This window comes from Pyrgilauda ruficollis, unplaced genomic scaffold, assembly GCF_017590135.1.
Source record: "Pyrgilauda ruficollis isolate IOZ18807 unplaced genomic scaffold, ASM1759013v1 scaffold12, whole genome shotgun sequence".
In the NCBI taxonomy this organism is placed as follows: Eukaryota; Metazoa; Chordata; class Aves; order Passeriformes; family Passeridae; genus Pyrgilauda; species Pyrgilauda ruficollis.
This window is the reverse complement of record NW_024510321.1, coordinates 2,917,127-2,928,227: the sequence shown is the minus strand read 5'-3', so window position 1 is coordinate 2,928,227 and position 11,101 is coordinate 2,917,127. Positions and strand designations below refer to the sequence as shown.

Sequence of the window (11,101 nt, the reverse complement as noted above, 5' to 3'; positions counted from 1 at the left end):
AGAGGAGGGGTTAAAAAAAAAAAAAAAAAAAAAAAAAAAAAAAAAAAAAAAGACACCCTGCTCTTTTGAAGAGGTGTCATAGAAAGCTGGATTTCAGTACAAGTGAAGAAAAAAGATTCTAAAAAAAAAAGCAAGATAAAATGTTCCAAAAGGAGAACTAAGGGGGGGGGGTTAAAAAAAAAAAAAAAAAAAAAAAAAAAAAAAAAAAAAAGACACCCTGCTCTTTTGAAGAGGTGTCATAGAAAGCTGGATTTCAGTACAAGTGAAGAAAAAAGATTCTAAAAAAAAAAGCAAGATAAAATGTTCCAAAAGGAGAACTAAGGGAGCAAAAGTGAGTTTTTTCTTTATTGCTATTTAATGATTTCACTATCTGATCTGCAGCAGCCACTAGAGGGGGGCTGTGACACACACATGGAGCACCCGTGTGCACCCACCTCCGCCACCCCCAGCCTCCAAACACGGCACCGAGGGAGAAAGCAGTGCCCAGAATAGGGAATGAGGCTCCCTAAATACAGCTGGGCAGGCACCCGCAAAAAATACCCTGAAAAATATAACTCACTAATTGAATAGAGGGGGATTATCCCGCTGTGCAGGTGGCCTGCACAGCTCCACTGTGGGCTGACGCTCAGCTGACACTCCCACGTTCGCCTGAGCACACTGGGATTTGTGACACACACCAGAAGAAAAAGGAATTAAAAATAAAACCTGGGGGAGGGGAAGAAAGCACAGCCTCGTGTGAGGAGCAAAGAGCTCTTCCTTGCAGACATTCCCACGTGGCCCCCCTCCAACAGGAGATCGAGCAGGTGTGGATCTCGTGGGGATGTACAGCGGGGACATTCTCATTGCAGCGTGGGGATGGCTGAGTGTGTGATTTGGGAAGAGAACACTTTCAAGCAGTGCCTGCCTTGCAGCCTGAGGGATGCTCCAAGAGCTTTCCTCACCGCCAAGCGCAGGTGGGAGCAGATGGATTTACAGGCTGCTCCAGCTCTGTCCAACCTGCTCACACCCCCCTGCTCCAACGCACAGCTGGAGCCGCAGCATCCCCCAAGCCCAGAGGTGAGGCTGTACCTGACATTTAATGCCTGCCAAGCTGCAGCTGCAGGTCTCGGGGTCGCAGACCTCGCGGCAGTCGCAGCCGCAGTCCTCCCGGGACAGGCGGATGTTGTGCAGCTCCCGCTTCTCCTCCTTGTCGATCTTCTTCACCCCCACGGCCTTCAGCAGCGCGCGCCTCTTCTTGGCGGGGTAGGGCTGCAGGAAGAAGCCGTCCTCCAGGTCCACGCTGCTGACGTCGATGTCGTCGTCGGAGATGTCCTCGATGGTGAGCTGGTTGGCCTCTTCGGACTCCTTGGTGCCGTTCATGGTTAGCTGAGGGCACAAAATGGACAAAGCTTTAGGGGCTTGGTTGGGACTCAGAGCCATTGGAAGCCCCAGATGAGGGGAAACAAGAAAGGAATGAACTCTCCCCCATGGTGGCCAACCTCAGAGCCCACAAAGACCTGACACCTGACTGGAGATGTGTCCTGGGATACCAAGTATCTAAATGAAATGAAGAAACTTTGGGAGACGCCAAGAAGAGTCTCAAGTGGATCCCAGGACAGAGAGGTACTACCAAAAGAGCAAAAATGTCTTCTGTCTCTTTTCACTTTTCAGAGGTGGAGAACTAAATGAAAATCCCCCACTGGAGCCTGTGTTTTTTGGAGACCCAAAGTGAGAGCTAAGGATTGGTGCCCCCAGGTCTCAGAGGCTCTTACTAAAAATTAACCAATTAATTGGCCAACTGGCCAATTAACCAACAGCATCCACCAGCTCCTCATCAACCCAGCCCCACTCTCCTCACTCACTTTCCATTTCAACGCTTCCAACTTCTCCTCTTTTAATTTCTCTTCGAGTTTGCCCCGACGGACGTTTTCCTGCTCCTTTGAAAACTCTGCCAGCGTGAACTGCCGGGAGGAGCTGTGTTTGCTCACCATCCCCAGGGTGCAGCCCCCACGGCTAGGCACGCTCGTGAAGCCCTGGCAGCGTGGGAAGTAAAACACAGTGACCCGGTCAAACTCCACATTGTTCTTCTTTAGTCGCTTGGATTTCTTCAGGATCGACGTGGCTAAAAAGGGGAGAATTGAAAAAAGGAAAAGCACTAAGTCGGTGCTGCCATGCTGCAGATGGAATAGAAATATTACAAACAGGCAGGACTTGTAATTACCCTCTCAACAGGGACACACTGGGACAAGGTTACAACATTGCTTGGTGGTGTTTTAGGAGCTAACACTTCAGAGATGACATGAGGATGGAGAGGAAGCTAAGCCAAGCCCTGCTGCATCAGTCACTGATGAGATTCACCCTACGAGGTGGCTGCTGCTTCTCCTTCCCGCTTGACTTCCCCCAAGAACATCCATTTGCTTATTCTTCACGTGTGGCAGAGCATAATGAACAAGCAACCAGCCATCCTACACATCTGTCTCTAAATCCACTCTGCCCCATGCTCAGGGGCCCCGGGTCTGCACCTGGCAGGCCAGGGCATTGGTATTCCTGGTGCTTCATGGCTCCAGCTTTTGTGGCAGGGCAGAAAACAGCCCAAATAGCTGTTTTTTCTGGTACTTCCTTTCACCATCCACTGGGAGGAACTCTGAATCTATGGTTTATTCTCAAGAGACTCATTTGAGAGCAGCTGCAAAGATGTTAATCTTTGTGCAGGTGATCCCCGGGTAAACATGGCAATACATGACTCTGGTTTATCTTAAACTGCTGAAACATGCTACACATCACTTAGAGCAGAGCCTCTCCAGAGATACCTGGCCCTGCACAGCTGCATGTGCAAACACAGTAGATGGAGGGGGACTAATTAGTCAGGGCAGGTTCAGAGTCAGTGAGTTTCCACGAGTGTGGCCTGCCAAGAAAGTAAAGCCAGGCACAGCCGTGTGAGTGTGGCAGGAACAAGAGCCAGCTACACCCAAATTTGTGGTGGGGAGGTATTTCTGGTCCCATTCTCTGCTAGTGCAGGGGTGCTTTGGTTGCCTCCATGGAAAAAAAAGAACCCAGAAAGGATGGGTGACTGCTGCAGAGCTGGGATCAAGCCCTGCTCTTTGGGAGGCAGAGCCACAAGCAGCCCTGCAGTGGGATCCAAGGAAAAGACTGCAACAACCTGAGGGGCTTAGCTGGTTTGGTGGGCCCCAAAGGCTGTGAAAGTGCAAGACTGGACAGTTAACTGCACCCACATTTCACAGGTCTCACTTGCCAAAATATCATGTTTCGGTTTCATGTGAAAAAAAAGAGAAAAAAGAAGTGTTCACCCAGCTGTGTCAGCAGCTTCTGCTCAATAGCTGGAGGTTCACACTGGGCCCTGCAGTCACTCTGATCATATCTTTGCACTGTGTGTTGCATTTTCACAATAACCTTGACTCAATCTCCTAAAACACGAGCTCTTTATCAGAAGGCAAGTTAACCACCACAATCATCTATCGGCCGAGCTGCTGCACTTTGGCATTTGCTTCTCTCTCCCTGCACCCCTCCTCTGAAATTGTTTTCCCATTCCTGACCCTTTTCCAATTGAGCCAGAGAATACAAAAAGTTCATTGTTTTGTCACAAAACCTGGGAAGACAAGCAAGAATGAGACTCTTTATTATTACAAGACTTCTAAAGCCTTTTCAGACCACTGCGTGTTTGTGTATGTCTGCTAAGTGGACCTTAACTGCTATATACAGTGGGTGTTCAGTATAATTTACTAGGCTGGACTATTTCTCCTCCATGAAGATGTTCTTCTATTGTACTTTTTATTTTTCCCTTCACATGGCAGATAAAGGGCTTTACAACACTGCCTTCTGTGTGTTTTCCTAAAAGCTCTCAAAACTTACATTGCTGGGAAAACAAAATAGCTTTTATCTGTACTAGCAGCGCAGGCAATGTCAAACGTGTCATGTTCTTTGGCAAAGTACCCAATTTACGTAGGAAACAAGTTCTGAAATGGTAATTACGCTACTGGTTAATCATTTTTTAAAAACAGCATTACAGGCCTTCACTGTCTGATTAGGTTTTGCCTGTGAAACAGCTTGACAGGGGATTGAGGGTTGGGTCCTGCAGCACAGGTTTGGAGGCACCCACATGCCTCTGCACACCCACCCTTGGGTTTCTCTTCCTGCAAACCTGGACTTCAGCAAAAATATTTCAAAGGAATAATAACTACTGGAAGGAATGGCTGAGGAGGACCACTGTGAGGAGAATGGATGATTATAAACCAGTGTCCTGACAAGCAGCAGGTGCCACAACCACTTCTAGCCATAAAGGTGTTCCCCAAGGGGGTCTCTGTGTGGTGGTGACCCACCACCCTACAAAAATCCCATGCAGAGGCATGGCTGATCCTGGGAAAGCCAGAGGTACTCACGGGTGAAGCTGGACATTAAGGCAGAGCTGGGCTTGGGCTCTCCACGGGAATTCTCCTCATCAGTGTCCCAGCCTGAGGATGCTGAGGAGGAGAGGGGGGAGCAGGAGGAGGAGGAGCAGTAGGTGCTGTCATCCCCCAGCTCTTCATACTTCCTTTTCAATACTCCGCTCATGGTGACGCCGTTTTTGTCATATACCTGCAAAACAAAGGAAAAAAAGCAACATGAGGCCAGGGAAATCTTGGCAGTTTCTGGTGATGAGCAGGACAGCTGTAACCCCCAGCAAGGCTTCCCCATCAGATCCACTTGGCCACGCAGATGTGATTCCCAAAAAGCACTGCCCCTAAAACACCTCATCTTACTGCGCTCGCTGTGCACACCTGTGAATTTCTCTCCCATTCCACAACACTGCAGAAGGAACTGACTATCCCAGAAAACAAACTGCCCAGAAACCAATCCAATCAACACAAATGTCATCAAACAGTAAGTATTACATTTTGCTTACTAATTCTTTTATGTTCACTCCTCACCCAGATCGCTTTCTATGCAGTTACAGCTTTAACGTCTTGCTAATTACAAAAATAAGCCAGTTTGCAGAAAACAATCTGTTGGCATGATTTACTTGCTACAGCCCCCCGGGGAAACAGACTTATTAAATGAAGCACTGAAATACAAATATATCAACTGTGTAGAACAGCCCTTCTCCTCACGGTGCCTTTCATAGTCAGTCCCCCATTCAATAAGCTATTCTTGTTTAGGCTGGGTTATGTATCAAGCATAGAAGCAATTAAAAACAACGCAGCTAATTAAAAACAAAGGAGCTCTGTACTTGCCTAGATTCCTAAATTTCCTGCATGCTTTGCCCCTGCTCATCTTAGAGGAAAAAAAAAAATAAAAGAAAGCCAAAAATAACTGTGTTGCATCTTTTAAACTTTGCTTTTATAAAGTTTGTGCAAATTCGGGAGACAAAAAGAAAAAATAACAAAAACACAAAAGCTACAGCCTTTGCCTACAGTATGTTTGGGCAATGCTCTCAGGCACAGGGTGGGATTCCCAGGAGTTGGGACTTGAAGATCCTTGTAGGTCCCTTCAACTCAGGATATTCTGATTCTAATGGACATCAGCACCTGCTCAGCCTGGGGTGCTCCTGCACTGATGATGGATCATTCCACCTTTGAGACTCTGGCAACACCACCAAGGCCACTGGTCACTCAGCCAAAAAAGCCCAGAAGCCCATTCAGACACAATGAGGATATTTTAATTGCAGTAATTTTGCAAGGAACCTTAAACCCACAGCAGTGTCTTAAAAGCAAGTCCCAAAAACGTCCACAGCAGCATGGAGAAAATAAATATCTATATCTGAGTTTGCCATTGCAAATCTCTGCAGCTCTCCCTGCTCCTGCAGAAGCCACTGGCAGCTTATTTGGGAGCCAGTGAGCCATCCCCAGAGCTGAGAGCCAGGCTCTGCCTGAGGGGTGGCTTGCTCTGACCCCATCCCACCAGGCTGTAAGGCACAACCACGGTGGGAGGGATGCAGCCCCAGCCCAGGAACTCCTTCCAGCAAGGAGGGGAGAGCCCCAGCAATATGGGGCCACCCCATAATACACAAAAGCTAAAGCATCCCCAGAATTTGGATAGTCTGGGACAGCAGACAGCCCTGGGATGGTGACAGTGCAGATACAGGGGTGCCAGACACCCAGTCCACATCCCCTCCCACCACACGAAACTTCTCCACCGGCCAAATTCATTCTTTGCAACCCAAACACTTTCTCACCCCGCTTTGCATGTCTGAAGTTAATTTAAGTCCCTGAAAAAGAAAAAACAACACAAAAAAGCACTAAACCTGCCCTTCTGACAGGCCTGAGGAGGCAGCACAGACACCACACCGGTTGCAGAACCTCCCCACCGTGGGATTTTCAGTGTCCTGACAGCACCAAGCAGTGTCACGTTGCAGGACAGGAGCACACGGTTCCTTCCAAGTCCTGCACCAACCCTCTCTAATTATGTTTACCACCGGCTTCCCAGGAGACAATAGTCACCTTAAAGGTCAAAAAAGTCCCTGGCTGAAGCACTTCCCTGGCCTGGAGGAGTTAATCATTTGCTGTAAGGCGTGCTTACAGGGCCAGTACGTCCCCCTGAAGCTGGGGAGAAGTGAGCCCTCCATCCCTCCTCCTCTTCCTCAACAGACCTGGAGCTGCAGGTGGTTTTGCCACAGAGGGGTTGTTGTCTTTTTGGCCTTAATCCAAAATAGATGCAGAGAAGGTGGATTTGGCCACCCTCCAGCCCCAGCAGCACATGTCCTACCAGACACCTGGATTAACCCCTTTCCTGCATGCTCCATGGCAAAGCTGAGCTCGCAGGTGGCCACAAAACAGCTAATAACAAACTTTTTATTTGCTTTATTTCTGTGTATGTGCCTCCTGCCCTGTCTCATGTTTGCTTTAAGAAACAACCAGGAGCAAAGAAACTCTCCAAATCCATGACTGGGGTCCAAATCAACACCTGGGCTGCTTTTTGTTTGCAGAGGTTTGCAGACCCCGCTGTCCACCTGGAACGGGCAAAAACTTCGCAAAAAAAAGTAAAATAAAATTCTACATGTGGCTTGAAAGAGCAGCAGCTCCTGCTGCAGAGAGAATGCTCCACAGGACAGCGAGGGATGCCACCACAGCCAAGGCAGGGAGGAGCCAGCTCCTACAATGCCTGTAGGACACATTTCCAGCAGCAAACATCCTCAGAGATGTGACACTGACCACATCCAAGTCCCGTGGGAGACACGGGAGGCTGCTGGAGCAGCCAAGGCCACGCTGCTGAGACAGGGGTAACTCCCAGGGCTGGACCAAAGATGCAGCAGCCCTGATGCTCAGGTCACCTGCCAACCCAAGAGCCCATCAAGGCTGCACCACATCTCCCCAGACCAACCCCAGAGGGAAACCAGAGCGCTCTCCTGCAGCCAGCGAACCCAGCTAACACAAACACCAAGCCAGAGCCAAGGCAAGCTGTGCATAAGATGGTGCAATTCTATTTATTTATTTTTTAAATACTATCACCAGCCAGGAGGATGAAGGGAGGTTTGTGCAGCTCCCCATCTATGAGAATGAGCCAAATGGATAGGGAGAAAAACCCCACTTTTGGCACGCTGTCTTCTTCAAGACACCTATTGTTTTATTAATGCAAAGGAGGCATTGTGCAAACAGGATTCCCAGCTAATGGGGAAAAGCTGGTGAACCTGCTGCCCACCAGCCAAAATATAGTGATTTTCTCCTGTTACACCTTCCCCCTCATTGCTGATTTATGGCTCTAATGTTTTCCAAGCCAAATTTTCAAATCCTTCTCAAGAGAGATGCAGTGGAGCTTCACCCATCAGTGTCTGTTTCTACCCTACCCCAAAAAATCCTCCAGATGGGCATTTTACTGTCAAAGCCAGGATGATCCTCTGCTCCCCTCCTCACCCTGGCATGTGGAGACAGAATTCACACCAGCATTTTGGATGCTGCCTTTAAACCATGTCACCAAGGCCACTGGTCACTCAGCCAAAAAAAGCCCAGAGGCCCATTCAGACACAATGAGGATATTTTAATTGCAGTAATTTTGCAATGAACCTTAAACCCACAGCAGTGTCTTAAAAGCAAGTCCCAAAAACGTCCACAGCAGCATGGAGAAAATAAATATCTATATCTGAGTTTGCCATTGCAAATGTCTGCAGGCACCACTGAGTGCAGGATTTTACCACCTTCTCCTTCTCTTTTATTTTTTTTTTTTTACATAACCTGAAATAAAATAATCCTATCTTCCTTTCAGTTGCCAAAAAAGACATTCTGTTCTTGGCTAAGACTTCTTACTCATCTATTTTACTGAAAACAGCTTTTGGAACAAGTACATAATGCAATGGATCAAACCCGCAGGAATTCCTCTCTGGCACCAGAACTCCCACTATCCTGGGAATACTTTCTAACAAATATTTAGCCCAGATGTGCATTCCTTTCTTTCTCTCTCCCTCCTTTTTTTTTTTTTTTTTTTTGGGCAGTCCAGTTGGGGGGAAGGGAATCCAATCTGCAAAGTCCCATTTCTGGCACCCAACAAGTTGCAGGGTAAAGCCCTAATACACTGGAATGCAAGGAATTAATGTTTTAACTATCCTCCTCTTGGACGACGTCTCAACAGTAAATATTTCGAGTAATTTAGATTTAAGAAGGTTTGGCATTTTGTTTAGCCAAGTGCAGAGGAAGGCAACTAAAAAACCCCTAGCAGTGTCCGGTCTCCAGGAGACTGCACAAAGAGGCACCGTGGCTTTGGGCAGAATTAGGAGATGTTTCATTGCTGTATTTTGGGGCTGTAGATGTGCTTTGAAGCGCCAGGCGATCGCAGCAGCGCGAGCAAAGCAAAGGAAACTCCTCACAGCCACTCCAGCAGCTGCCTTTGCTTGTGCCACAATTCCCATGGCATTGCAGGAGAACACCCAGGAGCAAGAATATTTCAGATTCTGGGGGGTTGGTCGGTGGAGCATCCTAAAGAATGGAAGGATCCTGATCTGTGCATGAGTTATTGAAAGCAAAGTTTCTTTTGCCAAGCGATTTAGGGAACACCAAGGAAACAACAATCCCTCCGACCCTCCCCCAAAACTCAGCACAGTGCGCTAAAAGTATTTGTTTTCCAGTGACTTTCTGAGCTGCTTTGCTGACTTTAAAGCTCAGCCATCTGTTTGCAGCCCAGGAAGACGAAGTGGACTCATTCCAGCACACCAAGGTGGACTCTTCCCAGCACACCGGGGCGAGGGCTCGGCTGCTGGGAGCGAGTTCAGGACCGTGCTGAGCCGTGAGTCAGAGCGGCTCCCGCTCCCTCCCCCAGAGCCGCAGTGGCTGTGCAGGTCTGGCAGGAGTAAATATTAGTTTTAAAAAACACCACCGCATATTTTAGCCAGGTACGGCTCCGAGGGCAGCTCGTGGAGCAGCGCTGGGGGAGTTGCTGGGATTGGTGTTTGTTTGCACGCTGCCGTTTCTTGTGGGCAAAGAGATCTCGGTGTGAGAATCCCCAAAAAGTGCTGCGGAGCTGAGCTTCCCGCTCAGCAATCCCAGAAATCTGATGTCTAACAGCAGTGGTGATCCCAGCAACACCTCAGGGTTATTTAATAATCGCCACGCTATCAGCACTGATTCATTGCTCAATCATTTAACTATTTTAATTCTTTGCATATTTACTTAAGTGGTTTCCCCTGTGCCGCCGTGACAGCCTCCCGATGACAGCACTTCCCAATTTCGGGGCTGACTGGAGCCAAGGGGAGCGGGATCATCCCACCAGGAGCCTCCAGGGGACAGTCCCACGCGTGTTCCCAGCCACATAAAGCTGTGCTTTCCAGTTCAGACCAGATTATTTTCACCCAGCTGGGTCTAAGGTTTCATAACCTTGCTCCGGTTAAAAATAGCCTCTGCCTACTATGCAACAGCAAAACCCAAAGTACGTCGTGCTGCGGAGTGGGAGCATGAATCAGTCCGTAGCACCACGAGTTTATGCTCCTGTCAGAGACTGAACAGGCAAAACACCTTCCCCGGAAGGAGCAGCAGAAGTGTTTACTCCATCTCCTAATTTTTGGAAGGCCACAAAGGAAAAAAAAAAAAAAAAAAAAACGAAAAAGAAAAGGGGAAAAAAAAAAAAGCTTGTCAGATTTTTTTACCAAGCCCTTACTTCTTGCTGACAGCTTGAAAGGTAAATAAGAAATTTCAGCAAATACATTAAAGGTTATCTGACATGGCCCAAAATGAAAGGAGGTTCGGATGTACTCGGCGCAGATTGTGCTGTAACAAACAGGAAAACAGCGAAGTGTGCTTTGTCTAGGAAAATCCTCTATTTGATCACACCTCATGAATAATTCACACCAGGTTTCCATATTTGTCCTCCTGTAGGTACACGCTGTGCGTTACCTTCCCTGCTATATATACGCACGCATTTCCTGCGCTGAATTATTAAAGCCTTTGCCGGGAGCTGCGGAGTCTCTCCGGGAGGAGAACAAACCCAACCACCCTGAAAATAACCCCTCCTCCCACCCCACACACACCTTGACGGGCTACCTCTGCAAACTGCTCAGCAGAGCAAAACTAAAATAATTTTCATGAAGAAATAAAGTAATAAAATCAATTAATAATTGGTGATCAATTATTGACAACAAATGATAAGACTTAACCTGGCAGTGCTGGGTTAAGGGTTGGACTCGGGGATCTTAGAGGGCTTTTCCAGCCTTAGAGATTCCCTCATTCCGTGACTTCGAGGTTTGTAAACGGCCGTGAGGGCTTTCCCTCCATCCATCCCACCCAAGCGTTGGCATTCCAGGCGTTAGTAAGGCTGAGCTGCTTTAGGAAAGGGCTGTCCCTGTGTGTCAGCCTCTTCCTACAGCGACATTATGTAACTCGGAGGTGACAGACACTTTTGAGGATGCCGGGGGTAGAGGAGGGAGTGGGGGGGGGAACAGGCAAAAAAAAAAAAAATTATAAAAACCTGAGAAAACTCAGTAGTTGGGGGCGGGAGACGGGGTATCCTTTTTTATCCTTTTTTTTTTTTTTCTTTTTTTTTTTTTTTCCCCTCCTTTTTTCCAGGTGGGCTGTAAAAGCCGCGATGTCTTATTTCGGGAGGCGGGGGGTGCCCCGCTCCATCTGTCCGCCCGTCGGTCCCTCCGTGCGCCCGTCGGTAGGTGTTGCTGTAGCGACGGGAAAGCATCCCCAGCCGGGCGGATTTGGGG

The 11,101-nt window shown here is 48.1% G+C and overlaps 1 protein-coding gene across 1 annotated transcript in view; it reads right to left on the bottom strand.

The window, feature by feature from the left end:
- The window catches only part of CSRNP1 (cysteine and serine rich nuclear protein 1), a 10,250-nt gene extending 5,679 nt beyond the window's left edge, over nt 1-4,571 (bottom strand). The window contains exons 1-3 of the mRNA XM_041486728.1: nt 4,377-4,571; nt 1,842-2,101; nt 1,069-1,365 (exon numbers count right to left, since the gene is read on the bottom strand). Of these exons, the coding sequence (XP_041342662.1) occupies nt 1,069-1,365; nt 1,842-2,101; nt 4,377-4,548 (729 nt within the window). The 5' untranslated portion in view covers nt 4,549-4,571. The remainder of the gene's footprint in view (nt 1-1,068; nt 1,366-1,841; nt 2,102-4,376) is intronic.
- Nucleotides 4,572-11,101: the final 6,530 nt, after the last annotated feature.